Source organism: Pristiophorus japonicus, unplaced genomic scaffold, assembly GCF_044704955.1.
Source record: "Pristiophorus japonicus isolate sPriJap1 unplaced genomic scaffold, sPriJap1.hap1 HAP1_SCAFFOLD_308, whole genome shotgun sequence".
In the NCBI taxonomy this organism is placed as follows: Eukaryota; Metazoa; Chordata; class Chondrichthyes; family Pristiophoridae; genus Pristiophorus; species Pristiophorus japonicus.
The window spans coordinates 187,891-204,607 of record NW_027252868.1 but is presented as its reverse complement, the minus strand read 5'-3'; the positions used below and the strand labels follow the sequence as shown (position 1 = coordinate 204,607).

The following is a 16,717-nucleotide window of genomic DNA, read 5'->3' as shown; positions in this document are numbered from 1 at the left end:
TTAGAATTTTGTTGCAATATGGCCCTTTTTGATTTTTGCCTTGGGTTTCTCTGTCCTCCACTTTTACTATTCTCCTTTCTCTCTTTTGCTTCTGCCCCCATTCTACTTCCCTCTGTCTCCCTGCATAGGTTCTCATCCCCCTGCCATATTAGTTTAGCACCTCCCAACAGCACTAGCAAACACTCCCCCGAGGACGTTGATTCCAATCCTGCCCTGGTGCAGACCATCCTGTTTGTACTGGTCCCACCTCCCCCAGAACCGGTTCCAATGTTTCAGGAATTTGAATCCCTCCCTTCTGCACCACTCTTCAAGCCACATATTCATCTGAGCTATCCTGCGATTCCTGCTCTGACTAGCACGTGGCACTGGCAGCCATCCTGAGATTACTACCTTTGAGGTCCTACTTTTTAATTTAACTCCTAGCTCCATAAATTCAGCTTGTAGAACCTCATCCCGTCTTTTTCCTATATCGTTGGTACCTATATGCACCACGACAACTGGCTGTTCACCCCCCACCCCCCTCCAAAATGTCCTGCAGCCGCTCTGAGACATCTTTGACCCTTGCACCAGGGAGGCAACATACCATCCTGGAGTCTCGATTGCGGCCGCAGAAACATCTATCTATTCCCCTTACAATTCAATCCCCTACCACTATAGCTCTCCCACTCTCGAGAGTAACAAGTGTTTCATTCTTTTCAAATGAGCGAACTATTTGGGCAGAGAATTACAGGTTTATTAACTTCATGCCACGTACAGGTAGTTTTATTTTTACCATCACTTACACCAATCATCACACACTCCAGGTGTATATCAGGAGATTGTGTGTGATGGTGAGGCGATCAGTGCAGAGACCAGTGTGTGCTGCTCATTATCCTCAGTGTGATTGAATCCCCTTTCCCACTGAATACTGTGGACAGACATGGTCACCTTGGTAACGGAATGGTCAGTGTGACATCACTTTCTAAACAAGACAATGGGTTATCAATAAATGGTAATGATATTAAACTATCTGCAATTACATTCTGAATAAATGGATATAAAATAGTGAAAAATAACTGGTGAAGATAATCATTTATTTTTGCAGAATGCACTTGCAAACATTAAGAATGATGTACTTTGTACACCCACACATCCCACATATATAGAGTGAGGTGTGTGCTTTTTTCCCCGTTGTTCCTCTTAACCAGATGAGAGTAAATGAACCAGGCGGACATTAGGACCCTGCGGCTGCCCATCCGGCGGTGCTGTAAGGTCCCGGTTCCAGGCTCTGTCTGACACAATCAGTGGGCCAGGCAAAGCTCAATGGAAAACACTGCAGGAAAAACAATCCTTAGCATTAAAATCTGTGAACAGTTGGCACAGGACACAGTGTGAATTAGTGACCTTTAACACACAGAGTGCCACTAAGTAATGCAAAGTGAATTGTTCCCCTTCAGTCCTGTCCCTCAATCCCAGTCCATCTCTGGGAGATTGTTACAAGATTCACCCCATCCTCTCAACACAAATATTACCCACACAATACCAGATCAACAGGACATTGCCCACAGCTGCTGATAGCTATTAACAAGAATAAACCTGCTTCTAAGTAAAAAGCAAAATGATTGCATCCTCTCACACATGCAAATACATATCTTTACGATTATCAATATTTATCTACTCCTCCATCTATCAACTGTCTCTCTATCTGACAGATGCAAGGTCTGGTTCAGTATTAGCTGAGACATGTTCTATTGCAATATAAAGTGAGAAAGGGAATCGTGTCAAGTAAACGAGTTAGGGCCTCGTGTAATATAAACACAGACAGGGTCTAGTGCAGTAATAACTGATACAGGGCCCAGAGTGATGTAAACAGAGACAGGGTCGAGTGAAATACAGAGACAGAGTGTGGTGCAATATTAACATAGACAGGGTCTAGTGTAATATAAACAGAGACAGGGTCTAGTGTAATATAAACAGAGACAGGGTCTAGTGTAATATAAACAGGGACAGGGTCTAGTGTAATATAAACAGAGACAGGGTCTAGTGTAATATAAACAGAGACAGGGTCGAGTGTAATATAAACAGAGACAGGGTCCAGTGTAATATAAACAGAGACAGGGTCTAGTGTAATATAAACAGAGGCAGGGTCTAGTATAATATAAACAGCGACAGGGCCTAGTGTAATATGAACAGAGACAGGGCCTAGTGTAATATAAACACAGACAGGGCCTAGTGTAATCTAAACAGAGACAAGGCCTAGTGTAATATAGACAGAGACAGGGCCCTGTGTAATATAAACACAGACAGGGCCTAGTGTAATCTAAACAGAGACAAGGCCTAGTGTAATATAGACAGAGACAGGGCCCTGTGTAATATAAACAGAGACATGGTCTAGTGTAATATGAACAGAGACATGATGTAGTTATTGAGTCACAGAGTCGAAGAATGATACATTTCAGATCGTATACATCCAGCCCACTGGTGCCTGTGCCGGAACTCATGTGAAAGATCTGACCAATTATTCCACTCCACCTGCTCCTTCCCAATATCACAATTAGTCCTACTCCCCCGGCTCCTTCCCAATATCCCAATTAGTCCCATTCCCCCTACTCTTTCCCAATATCCCTGCATTTTTTCCAATTCAAGTATTTGCTCAATTCCCTTTAGAAACTTATTACTGAATCTGCTCCTGGCACCCTTTCAGGCCGTGTATTCCAGATCATAACAGCTCACTGTGTACTTTCTTTCCTCATTTCGCCTCTGATTCTTTCGCTAGTTAAATCTGTGTCCTCTGGTTACACACCCTTCAGTCTCTGGAAACTAGTTGAGAACATAAGAGCATAAGAATTGGAAGCAGGGGTAGGCCATACAGCACTTGGAGCCTGCTCTGTCACTTGATAAGATCATGGTTAATCATCGACCTCAATTCTACTTTCAGGTCTATTCCCCATAGTCCCGTGATTCTCCTCGAGTCCATAAATCTATCTATCTTAGCCTTGGATATACTCAATGACTCGGCATCCACAGTCCTTTTAGATAGAGAATTCCCAAGATTCACAACCCTCTGAGTGAAGACATTCCTCCTCAACTTGGTCTGAAAAGGCATACCCCTTATCCTGACACTATGCCCCCTATTTCTGGACTCTCCAGCCAGGGGAAGCAACCTCTCGGCATCTACCCTGTCAATCCCCCTCAGAATCTTATATTTTTCAATGAGATCCTCTCTCATTCTTCTAAACTCCAGAGAATATAATCTACTCAATCTCTCCTCATAGAACAACCCCTTCATCCCAGGGATCAATCTGGTGAACCTTTGTTGGATCGCCTCTGTGGTCTCACCAAAGCCCTGTACAATTGTAGTAAGACTTTCTCACTCTTGTACTCCAACCCCCTTGCAATAAAGGCCAACATGCCATTCACCTTCCTAATTGCTTGCTGTACCTGCATGCCAACTATGTGTTTCCTGTACGAGGACACCCAAGCCTCTCGGAACACCCAACATTTAACATTTTCTCACAACTTAAAACATTCTGTTTTTCTGTCCTTCCTAATAAAGTGAATAACCTCACAGTTCCCCACATTATGCTTCATCTGCCACCTTATTATCCACTCTCTTAACCTGTGCATATCCCTTTGCAGATGCTTTGTGTTCTCCTCACAGCTTACTGTCCCACCCATCCCTGATACTGCTCCCGATACCCAGCACCTCTCGATACTGCTCCAGATACCTGTCATCTCTTGAACCACTGCATCAAGATTGGGATCAAATGACTGGACTGAGGCCTGTCTTGGATTGAAAACATGAGGACCACTGTGTCACCATCTACAGCAGCAAGTCAACAAGGCTTCTGCGACTGCACCTTCTAAACCCACAATCTCCACCGTGTAGAAGGACAAGGACAGCAGGTCCAGTTTAACATTGGAGTTAATCCAGAAATGTAATAGAAAGACCAGCACCTCCAAGTTCCCCTCGAAGTCACACACCATCCTGACCTCAGCACATAGACTGCAGCATGGTTCAAGAAGGCAGCGGCTCACCACCACCTTCTAAAGGGGCAATTAAGGATGGGCAATAAATGCCGACCTGGCTCGCCCAAATCCAGAGAATGAATGAAGAAATAAAGAATGAACTCACAGTGAGAAAGGAGCTGCGGAGCTGCAGAACTGCCGACACCGTCAGCTTTAAGGAGGCCTTTCCCTTTGGAGATCGTATTGCCCATTGAGTTTGATTAAACTGATGTTAAAGTAACAATGCTGCTTTGCCCTGTGACAATAACAGATTATCAGAATATTTCCCATAATTTGAAATCGAATGTCAGACTTGGACATTTTGTAGATTCAGCTTTTAAAAAGTTGTGGGAACTCTGTTCTAAGATGGATTCCACCCAGTTCGTAACAAGTCCTCAATCAGCTTGTCTTGTCATTGAGGTATCAAGGACTAGGCACACGGTGTTTAAAAGAAAGCTGATTGATTTATTTGACATTTATACAGATTATCAAACTATAGCCCAGTTATAGGCAGAAACAAATCCCAACTTCCAGAATTAACATAGTTCTGTCTTGGGTGTAATTAACAGCAGAATCCAACCTCTGCAGTCAGTTGTGAACGTGTTGGTGTTTCAGGAGGTCGGATGATACAGCGAATCCCTTCGCACACACGGAGCAAGGGAACGGTCTCTCCTTCGTGTGAACTCGCTTGTTGTGTACCAGCAGGTGGGATGACTGAGTGAATCTCTTTCCACATTTGGTGCAAGTGAACGGCCTCTCCCCAGTGTGAACTCGCTTGTGTATCTGGAGACAGACTAACAGTGCGAATCCCTTCCCACAGACGGAGCAGCTGAATGGTCTCTCCCCAGTGTGAACTCGTTGGTGTGTCTGGAGGTTGGATAACTGAGTGAATCTCTTCCCACAGACAGAGCAGCTGAACGGCCTCTCTCCAGTGTGAACTCGCTGGTGTTTCAGAAGGGTGGATGACAAAGCGAATCCCTTCCCACATTCAGAGCAAGGGAATAACCTCTCCTCAGTGTGAACTCGTTTGTGTGTCAGCAGGTTGGATAACCGAGTGAATCCCTTCTCACACACAGAGCAAGTGAACGGCCTCCCCTCAGTGTGAACTCGCTTGTTGTGTGCCAACAGGCCGGATGACTGAGTGAATCCCTTCCCACAGACGGAGCAGGTGAACGGCCTCTCCCCAGTATGAACTCGCTGGTGATTCAGCAGGGTAGCTGACTGAGTGAATCCTTTCCCACAGACGGAGCAGGTGAACGGCCTCTCCCCGGTGTGAACTCGCTGGTGATTCAGCAGGGAAGCTGCCTGAGTGAATCCCTTCCCACAAATGGAGCAGGTGAACGGCCTCTCCCCAGTGTGAACACGTTTGTGCGTCAGCAGGTTGGATAACTGAGCAAATCCCTTCTCACACACAGAGCAGCTGAATGGCCTCTCCGCAGTGTGAAATCGTCGATGAGTTTCCAACTGGGACGGGTAATTGAATCTCTTCCCACAGTCCTCACATTTCCACGGTTTCTCCATGGTGTCGGTGTCCATGTGTTTGTCCAGGTTGGATGATCAGTTGAAGCCTCATCCACACACAGAACACATGTACGGTATCTCCCCGCTGTGCAATGTTTTTTTCAGGCTGTGTAACTGGTTAAAGCTCTTTCCACAGTCAGTGCACTGGAACACTCTCACTCGGGTGTGTGTGTGTCTCGGTGCTTTTCCAGTCACACTGATGTTTGAAATCGTTTCCCACAGACATAACAAACAAACATTTCTCCTTCCACTTTCCAGGTCCGATGATATTCAGATCCTGATGACTCGAGTGACTCTGTCAGATCTTGATGTGATGTTTGGTTTTGAGTTTCCCGCCTGTAAATCCTCCCCTTCTAATACCCTGCAAAGGGAGTTTACAAAAGTCATCACTGTAAGTACAGGATAGAAATTCATAACAGACAATTCTAGTTTCTATACAATGTTTCTTCACACGCCCGGAACCATTTAACCCAGTCTGTTAATTGCTTTCAGCTACTGAACTTAACGTGTACCCCACAGCATCTCTATCACCTTCAATGTGCGAATAGAGCATCGCGCCTGCAAATCTGGTTTACAATTTACTCAGCAAATGTATTGAATAGAAGATGAATAAGTAAACAGATCATGGCCTAACATTACAGCTCTATATTCATAGCAGAAAGTCTGTTATCTAACTCCTCGAGTGGACAAAATAAAGATCCAAAATGCAAGAGTCCCTCGAATTCTTTGTTAAAACATTTCAAATCTTGCCCGGTTTCTTCCTTATTACTGAATTACCCCTCCCTGGTGGGAGTCGATATTGGTCAAAAACTACAAATTGTAAATTTGTAACCTTCAGTTTCAAGCTGACCAGATCTTTCTCTCAGAGAATCTCCAAAATGATTATTTGATTTAAACACAGCTCTCGTCTCCTTTAAATCCAGGAATTAGAGTTCCCGGGAATTTGAATACTTGACCACATAAATTTAAAAGGGCATGTCAGTGAATTATTCATCTCTCCAGCCTCTAACCGATGAAACTTGTAACACCGAGCCTGAAATTCCACTTACATGCACCGGATTCCAAACCTGGGACTGTACATGGTGATTCTAACCCTGGGACTGTACATGGGGATTCAAAACCTAGGACTGTACATGGGAATTCTAATCCTGGAACTGCACAAGGGGATTCTCATCCTGGGACTGTACATGGGGATTCTAACCCTGGGACTGTACATGGGGATTCTCACCCTGGGACTGTACATGGGGATTCTATCCCTGGGACTGTACATGGGGATTCTCGCCCTGGGACTGCACAAGGGGATTCTCACCCTGGGACTGCACAAGGGGATTCTCACCCTGGGACTGTACATGGGGATTCTAATCCTGGGACTGTACATGGGGATTCTAACCCTGGGACTGTACATGGGGATTCTATCCCTGGGACTGTACATGGGGATTCTAACCCTGGGACTGTACATGGGGATTCTAACCCTGGGACTGTACATGGGGATCCTCACCCTGGGACTACAGGGGGATTCTATCCCTGCGACTGTACAAGGGGATTGTAACCCTGGGAATATACGTGCAGATTTTAATCCTAGGACTGTTGAACGGGGCCCAGCTCTGCGGCTGGCTCTTCTGTTAGAATTGTGTGGGATGTAAACCATAAGCTGGGCACTTACCAACGCCTTCAGGAGAGCTGGTGAGAAATACGATGTGTGGAGAGTGGGAATAAAACAAATGATGCGATTTCACTCCCGGGCACTGGGACCCGGTTGGGAACACACACTGCAGCCCCACCCATTCTGTAGCAAGATGGCTGCGCATGCGCTGTTACGCCATGAAGCGAGCGGGCCGCACTTTGAACCTTCCCGCCTTCCTGCACAAAGATGGCGGTTAATTTGGGCCTGTTAACGGGAGAAAAGCCCGTCGCTGCAAACGCGGGAGTTTCGGGTTATTACTCGGGGCTTGCGGCCTGCACCAGATGTTTATGAAGCTTCCCCGCTCACTTGCCGATCGATGACTCCCCTGCGCCCCGCTGATTCTCACCCGGTGCAGAGTCCGGCTCCAGCCTGAGCTCGGCTCAGCGTTCGTATGTCTCCGGTGCTCGCTCTGCGCATGCTCAGCTCACACTGCCCAGGAGATTGACAGCAGCTCCGGACCAATAGAAAGAGCAGGGGGTGGGGCTGGCGGACCGGGCGGGCGGTTGGTCCTCCAATCAATTGGAGTGTGAGAGGGGCGGGGCTTGCGGCCCCTCAGTGGGCGGGGCTGAGCCCGGATCTCGCTCACTGAGCATGCGTGGCCAGAGCAGCCGGATGTTGGTGGAACAGACGCTTCGGGAAGGCGGTAGGATATGGTGGCCGCGGGGGTGGATGTGGACCCGCGGGTGGGCCGGCGAGCATCATAAACACCCGGTGTAGGCCTCAGGCGCAGAATAAGAGCCCGCAGGCCCCGTGGTTGCCCCGCGGTGACAGACCCGGGTCAGCGGGGTCTCTGGCCGCCATCTTGGGCAGGGCGGGGTCACGGCGCATGCGCGGCCGCCTTGGCCAGGAACAATGAATGGCGGGGCTTCAGGGTCCCAGTGTCCGCGAGACGCAGTAACCCGGGCAACAGGCGCGTCATCACCTCACAGCAGTAACCCGGGCAACAGGCGCGTCATCACCTCACAGCAGTAACCCGGGCAACAGGCGCGTCTTCACCTCACAGCAGTAACATGGAAAATAGGTGCAGGAGTAGGCCATTCGGCCCTTCGAGCCTGCACCGCCATTCAGTAAGATCATTCCCTCAGTACCCCTTTCCTGCTTTCTCTCCATATCCCTTGACCGTAACTCCCTCTTGAATATATCCAATGAACTGGCATCAACAACTCTCTGCGGTAGGGAATTCCACAGGAAGTTTCTCCTCATCTCAGTCCTAAATGGCTTACCCCTTATCCTCAGACTGTGTCCCCTTGTTCTGGACTTTCCCAACATCGGGAACATTCTTCCTACATCTAACCTGTCCAGTCCCGTCAGAATTTTATATGTTTCTATGAAATCCTCTCTCATCCTTCTAAACTCCAATGTATAAAGGCCCAATCGATCCAGTCTCTCCTCATATGTCAGTCCTGTCATTCCGGGAATCAGTCTGGCGAACCTTCGCTGCACTCGCTACAGGAGTGACCGAGGTCCCATCCCACTCCTGCCTCCGCCCGGTAGGAAGGTCACCAACCCAAACCCCTTGTCAAACGGTTTGCCCGTTTGGGTCACCCTGACCCCAACCCCCCCCAGCCCAACAAGACAGCAACGCAGGTACTGGTGGAAGGGGAGGAGGGGATACATGTGGGACCTGTCCACACAGCGCTCGCAGGGAAGGCCCAGTCTCCATCCCTGGCTCCATCTGAGTTAACCTGATCTCTGCCGGTGTGCAGGAATAGGGACATGATTGGAGCTTGATGTCGCAGGGCTGGGCTGGGGGGGTGGGGTTTGCAAATCATCCGAGATCGCTGCTCCTACTCGCTATCCAACGGCTCAAGAATTCAAGAGCAGGGAGGTTATGCTTAAATGTATAAAACACTAGTTACGCCACAGCCAGAATACTGCGATCAGTTCTGGTCACCACATTACAGGAAAGATATAATTGCACTAGAGAGGGTACAGAGGAGATTTATGAAGATGTTACCCTGGATTGCAGAATTATAGCTATGAGGAAAGATTGGATAGGCTGGGTTTGTTTTCTTTGGAACAGAGGAGGCTGAGGGGAGACTTTTCTGAAATGTATAAAATTAAGAGGGGCCTAGATAGAGTGAATAGGACGGACCTATTTCCCTCAGCAGAGGGTCAACAACCATTCGGTATAGATTTAAAGTAATTGGTAGGGAAATTTGAGAGTTGTGGGGGTCTGGAACTCACTGCCTGAAAGGGTGGTAGAGGCAGAAACCCTCACCACATTTAAAAAGTACTTGGATGTGCACTTGAAGTGCTGTAACCTACAGAGCTACGGACCAAGGGCTGAAAAATGTGATTTAGCTCGATAGCGCTTTGTCTGCCGGCGTGGACACGATGGGCCAAAATGAATTCCTTCTGTGTTGTAAATTTCTACGATTCTGTGACCCTTGTGAAGGGGTTAAGCATGTATGTGTGCCTAGAGCCTGTGCACGGGAGAGGCAATGTTTAGGGTTGGTTGTGAAGCCCTTCACAGGTGAATAGCTTGTTATCAAAATCTTACATCATAGTATGGGGGTCATTGCCTCGAAAAGGAGGAGATCTTGGGACATTACTGGAGAACACCGAGGGTTAATTAAAAGAAGACATTTATTGCTGACTCCTCTGTGACACCAGTCTCTGTCCGATCTTTTACAGATGTCAGGCTAGATGTCACTCCCTTGTCATTGGGCCCAGCCCGGGCTCACAGCCAGCAGAGGGTGCCCCAACATCTGGGGTGAGTTCAGCTCAGTCACCAAGTAAGTAAATACCGACACATTCCTCGGGGACTCCATGTAAATACTGACACACTCCATGGTGAACTCCCTGGAAATACTGACACACTCCTGGGGACTCCCTGTGCTACTTGCACAATCCCTGGAGACACCCTGTAAAAACTGACACACTCCCAGGGACCCCATGTAAATATCGACACAGTTTCAGGGACCCTTGTAAATACCGACACATCCCTAGGGACCCCCTGTAAACACAGACACTCTCGTGGACCGCTGTAAATAGACACATTCCTGGGACCCCTGTAAATACTGACACACTCCCCGGGACCCCTTGTAAACATCGACAAACCCCCAGGGACCCCCTGTAAACACTGACACACTCCTAGGGACCCCTGTAAATACAGATGCACCATCGGGGGTCCTTGTAAATATGCACACACACCTGGGGACCCCCTGTAAACACTGACACAATCCCGAGGACCCCCTATAAGTATTGGCACACTCCTGGGGATCCCCTGTAAATACTGACACAATCCTGGTGACTACTTGTAAAGACTGACACACTATCGGGGGTCCTTGTAAATACAGGAACACTCCTGTCAACACCCTGTTATTACTGACACACTCCTGGATACCCGCTGTAAACACTGACACACAACCGGGGATCTACTGTAAATACTGACACACTCCCGAGGAGCCCCTGTAAACACTGACACACTCCCGGGAACTCCCAGTAAAAACCGACACAATCCCAAGGACCCCCTGTAAATACTGACACACTCCCTGGGACACCTCCTGTAGATACTGACACATTCCTTGGGGATCCCCTGTATATACAGACACACTCCTGGGGACAGCCCCTGTACATATTGACATAATCCCCGGGCATCCTCTGTAAATACTGCCACACTCCCGGGGACTCCCGTAAACGCTTATACAGTCACCAGGACCCCTTGTAAATACTGAGACACTCCCGGGGACCCCTGTAAAAAGTGACACACTCACAGGGACCGCTTGTAAATACTGAGGCACTCCCGGGAACCCCTGTAAATACAGATAAACTCCTGGGGACCCCTGCTAAGTACTGACTCACTCACTGCAACCTTCTATGAATATCAACACTCTCCCGGGCCCCCCTGTAAACACCGACACACCTCTGGAGACCCTCTGTAAATATAGACACACTCCTGGGGATCCTCTGTAAATACTGACACAGTCCTGGCGACTACTTGTAATTCCAACACACTATCGAGGGTCCTTGTAAATACAGGCGCACTCCCAGGGATCCCCTATAAATAGTGACACACTCACGGGGATCCCCTGTAAATAGTGACACGCTCACGGGGATCTCCTGTAAATACTGACACACGCCTGGCAACACCCCTTGTACACACTGACATATTCCCCGGGGATCCAATGTAAATACTGCCACACTTCCGGGGACCCACGTAAACGCTGACACAATCACAGGGACCACTTGTAAATACTGACACACTACTGGGGACCCCCTATAAACACTGACACACACCCGGGGAACCCCTGTAAATACTGACACACTCCTGGGTACCAGCTATAAACACTGACACACTCCCGGAAACTCTCAGTAAAAACCGACACACTCCCGGGGACCCCCTGTAAATACAGACAAACTCCCGGGGATCCCCTGAAAATACAGACACCCCGTGTACATGCTGACATACTCCCGGGGACCCCTGTAAAAACTGACACATTCCCGGGGACTCCCGGTAAATACTGACAAACACCCAGCGACCCCCTGTAAACACCGACACACTTGCAGGGGTTCCTGTAAATACTGACACGCCCCTGGGGACCCCCTGTCAACATTCAGACACTCCGGGATATCCCCTGTAAAAATCGACACACACCCGGGGACACCCTCTAAATACTGACACACACCCGGGGACACCCTCTAAATACAGACATACTCCCTGGGACAACCCCTGTAGATACTGACACATTCCCTGGGGATTCCCTGTAAATACAGACACACTCCTGGGGACACCCCTGTACACACTGACATATTCCCCGGGGATCTGCTGTAAATACTGCCACATTTCTGGAAACCCCCGTAAATACTGACACAGTCACAGGGACCCCTTGTAAATACTGAGACACTACCGGGGACCCCCTGTAAACACTGACGCACTCCCGGGGGCTACCTGTAAATACAGAAATCCCCGTACATGCTGACACACTCCCGGGAACTCTCGATAAATGCTGACATCTCCCAGGGACCCCCCGTAAACACCGACACAATAGCGGGGGTCCCTGTAAATACTGACACACTCCTGGGGATCCCCTGTCAACACTGTCACATCCCCGGGGACCTCCTGTAAACACTGACACACTCCTGGGGACCCCCTGTAAACACTGACACACTCCTGGGGATCCTCTGTAAATACTGACACAGTCCTGGCGACTACTTGTAAATACCGACATACTATCGGGGGTCCTTGTAAATACGTGCACACTCCTGGGGATTCCCTGTAAATACTGACACACTCCCAGGGATCCCCTGTAAATACTGACACACTCCCAGGAACTCCCTGTAAAAACCGACATACACCCGGGGGACCCCCTGTAAATACAGACAAACTTCTGGGGATCCCCTGTAAATACAGACACACTCCTGGGACACCCCCTGTACATACTGACATATTCCCCGGTGACGCCCTGTAAACACTGACACACTCCCGGGGAACCCCTGTAAACACTGACACACTCCCGGGGAACCCCTGTAAATACTGACACACTATTGGGGGTCCTTGTAAATTTGGGCACATTCCCGTGGACACCCTGTCATTACTGACACACTCCTGGGTACCTGATGTAAACACTGACACACACCCGGGGATCCCCTGTGAACACTGACACACTCCCAGCAACTCCCAGCAAAAATCGACACACTCCCAGGGACCCTCTGTAAATACAGACAAACTCCCGGGGATCCCCTGTAAATACAGACACTTCCTGTGCATATTGACACACTCCCTGGGACCCCTGTAAAAACTGACACACTCCCAGCGGCCCCCTGTCAACACAGATACTCCCGAGGACCCCCTGTAAGTACTGACACACCCTTGGGGACCCTCTGTAAACACAGACACGCTCCTGCGGGCAGCCCCTGTACATACTGACATAATCCCCGGGGATCCTCTGTAAATACTGCCACACTCCCGGGGACTCCCGTAAACGCTGATACAGTCACCAGGACCCCTTGTAAATACTGAGACACTCCCGAGGACCCATGTAAAAACTGACACACTCACAGGGACCGCTTGTAAATACAGATAAACTGCCGGGGAACCCCTGTAAATACAGATAAACCCCCGGGGACCTCCTGTAAATACTGAGACACTCCCAGGGACACCTCCTGTAAAAACTGACACACTCCCGGGGACTCCCGGTAAATACTGACACACCCCTGGTGACTCCCGTCAGTACTGAGAAACTCCCGGGGACCCCCTGCTAAGTACTGACTCACTCACTGCAGCTTCTATGAATATCAATACTCTCCCGGGACCCCCTGTAAACATCGACACACCTCTGGAGACCCCCTGTAAATATAGACACACTCCTGGGGATCCTCTGTAAATACTGACACAGTCCTGGCGACTATTTGTAATTCCAACACACTATCGGGGGTCCTTGTAAATACAGGCGCACTCCCAAGGATCCCCTGTAAATAGTGACACACTCACGGGGATCCCCTGTAAATAGTGACACACTCCCGGGAACTTCCAGTAAAAACCAACACATTCCCGGGGACCCTCTGTAAATACAGACAAACTCCCGGGGACTCCCTGTAAAAACCGACACACTCCCGGCGATCCCCTGTAAATACAGACAAACTCCCGGTGTTCCCCTGTAAATACAAACACACTCCTGGCAACATCCCTTGTACACACTGACATATTCCCCGGGGATCCAACGTAAATACTGCCACACTTCCGGGGACCCACGTAAACACTGACACACTCACTGGGACCACTTGTAAATACTGACACACTCCTGGGTACCAGCTGTAAACACTGACACACTCCCGGGGACCCCCTGTAAATACAGACAAACTCCCGAGGACCCCTGTAAATATGACACATTCCCAGGGACTCCCGGTAAATACTGACACACTTGCCGGGGTCCCTGTAAATACCGACACACCCAAGGGGACCCCTTGTTAACATTCAGACACTCCGGGATTTCCCCTGTTAATTACTGACTCACTCACGGGAACCCTCTATGAATACCGACACACTCTCCGGGGACTCCCTGTAAAAATCGACACACATCCGGGGACATCTTCTAAATATTGACACACACCCGGGGACACCCTCTAAATACAGACACACACCCGGGGACACCCTCTAAATACTGACACACACCCAGGGACACCCTGTAAATACAGACAAACTCTCGGGGACACCCTGTAAATACAGACACACTCTTGGGGGCAGCCCCTGTACACACTGACATATTCCCCGGGGACCTCCTGTAAATACTGCCACACTCCCGGGTACCCCCGTAAATACTGACACAGTCATAGGGACCCCTTGTAAATACTGAGACACTACCGGGGACCCCTGTAAAAACTTAGTCACTCCCGGTGACCCCCTGTAAACACTGACGCACTCCCGGGGGCTACCTGTAAATACAGAAATCCCCGTACATGCTGACACACTCCCGGGAACTCTCGATAAATGCTGACATCTCCCAGGGACCCCCCGTAAACACCGACATAATAGCGGGGGTCCGTGTAAATGCTGACACACCCCTGGGGACCCCCCGTCAACACTGACACATCCCCGGGGACCTCCTCTAAACACTGACACACCCCCGGGAACCTCCTATAAACACTGACACACTCCTGGGGATCCTCTGTAAACACTGACACACTCCCGGGGACCCCCTGTAAATATAGACACACTTCTGGGGATCCTCTGTAAACACTGACAGTCCTGGCGACTACCAGAGTCAGCACTTTTAGGGGAAGAGAGGGAGGGAAACCAGTGAATGTGGAACTGGGCCCAGCCAGACTCAGCACCTTCAGGGGTGGAGAGGGAGGGGAACCAGTGAGTATAGAACTGGAACCAGTGAGTGTAGAACTGAACCCAGCCAGAATTGGTGGTGAAAACTGGGAGTGGAGGAGAAACAGTCCAGAAATGTGCGATGGGTTTGGATTTCAGCACAACAGTGTGTGGGATAGGGATTTACACCTTTGGAAGAACAAGAGAGGATAGAATGTTCCATGGAAACTAGATGTGTCTATCTTGAATTTCTGTCTTGTACTGACAGCGATGAGTTTTGTTTTCTCCTTTTACAGAATATTAGAAGGGGAGATTTTCAGACAGGAAATACAAACCAAACATCACGTCAAGATCTGACGTAGTCAATCGATTCATCAGGACCTGAATATCATCGGTCTTTGAAAGTGGAAGGAGAAATGTTTGCCTGTTCTGTCTGTTGGAAAAGATTTCAAACATCAGTGTGACTGGAAAAGCACCGAGACACACACACCCAAGTGAGTGTTCCAGTGCACTACCTGTGGAAAGAGCTTTAACCAATTAAACAGCCTGAAAAATCATCGCACCATTCACAGCACGAAGAAACTGTAAACGTGTTGTGTGCGTGGGCGAGGCTTCAACCATGGAGAGTCACAAGGATACCCGCACCATGGAGAAACCGTGGAAATGTGGTGACTGTGGGAAGGCATTCAGATCACCGTCTGAGCTGGAAATTCATCGACGCAGTCACACTGGGGAGAGGCCGTTCACCTGCTCAGAGTGTGGGAAGGGATTCACTGGGTCATCCCAACTTATAGCTCACCGGCGAGTTCACACCAGGGAGAGACCGTTCACCTGCTCTGAGTGTGGGAAGGGATTCACTTGTTCATCCATCCTGCGGATACACCAGCGAGTTCACACTGGGGAGAGGCCATTCACCTGCTCTCAGTGTGGGAAGGGATTTACTCAGTCATACCACCTGCTGACACACCAGCGAGTTCACACTGGGGAGAGGCCGTTCACCTGCTCTGAGTGTGGGAAGGGATTCACCCGATCATCCAACCTGCTGACACACCAGCGAGTTCACACTGGGGAGAGGCCATTCACCTGCTCAGAGTGTGGGAAGGGATTCACTACATCATCCACCCTGCTGACACACCAGCGACTTCATACTGGGGAGAGGCTGTTCACCTGCCCTGAGTGTGGGAAGGGGTTCATTCGGTCATCTGACCTGCTGAGACACCAGCGAGTTCACACTGGGGAGAGGCCATTCGCCTGCTCCGTGTGTGATAAGGGATTCACTTGTTCATCCGACCTGGTGAAACACCAGCGAGTTCACACTGGGGAGAGGCCATTCACCTGCTCTGAGTGTGGGAAGGGATTAACTACGTCATCCCACCTGCTGACACACCAGCGAGTTCACAAGTGACTGCAGGGGTTTTAATCTGCTGTTATTGCTGCTGTTAATCACATCCCAACTGAACCATGTTCATTCTGACAGTTGGGATTTGTTTCTGCTGATGTTAATAACCCTATAACTGGGCTGCACTTTAATATTCTGGATATACTGCTGATTGTGTTCTCGGGGCTGCAGTGTCCATTTAAGAAACACGGTGTGTAATCTTTCCCCTTAATTCAGCAATTCTAAACAGAAAGTTAGTTTGCAATAAAATGATGAACTTTGACTTTAATCCTAAATTGATCTTTGGTACAAAATCTGCAATAGTGTGTGAAAGTTTCTACTGAATAAAATGTCTAATTAGAAAGAGCTTGCTGACAATGCTTACTGA

General features: G+C 49.1%; 2 protein-coding genes across 5 annotated transcripts in view; one reads left to right on the top strand and one right to left on the bottom strand.

Moving 5' to 3' along the window:
• Positions 1-16,689, top strand: part of LOC139249355 (zinc finger protein 239-like) — a 49,688-nt gene extending 32,999 nt beyond the window's left edge. Inside the window, exons 1-3 of one of the 4 annotated variants that reach the window (XM_070872338.1) lie at positions 7,795-7,835; positions 9,830-9,908; positions 15,248-16,689. In XM_070872338.1, coding sequence (XP_070728439.1) covers positions 15,571-16,356 — 786 coding nt within the window. In that variant the 5' untranslated portion in view covers positions 7,795-7,835; positions 9,830-9,908; positions 15,248-15,570 and the 3' untranslated portion in view covers positions 16,357-16,689. Of the gene's footprint in view, positions 1-7,791; positions 7,836-9,829; positions 9,931-15,247 lie in introns of those variants that run through there. The other 3 variants (XM_070872336.1, XM_070872337.1, XM_070872340.1) reach the window with 3 other exon arrangements.
• LOC139249352 (zinc finger protein 850-like) overlaps positions 4,432-16,717 on the bottom strand; it is a 51,367-nt gene continuing 39,081 nt past the window's right edge. The window contains exon 5 of the mRNA XM_070872331.1: positions 4,432-5,545. Within this exon, the coding sequence (XP_070728432.1) occupies positions 4,576-5,545 (970 nt within the window). The 3' untranslated portion in view covers positions 4,432-4,575. The remainder of the gene's footprint in view (positions 5,546-16,717) is intronic.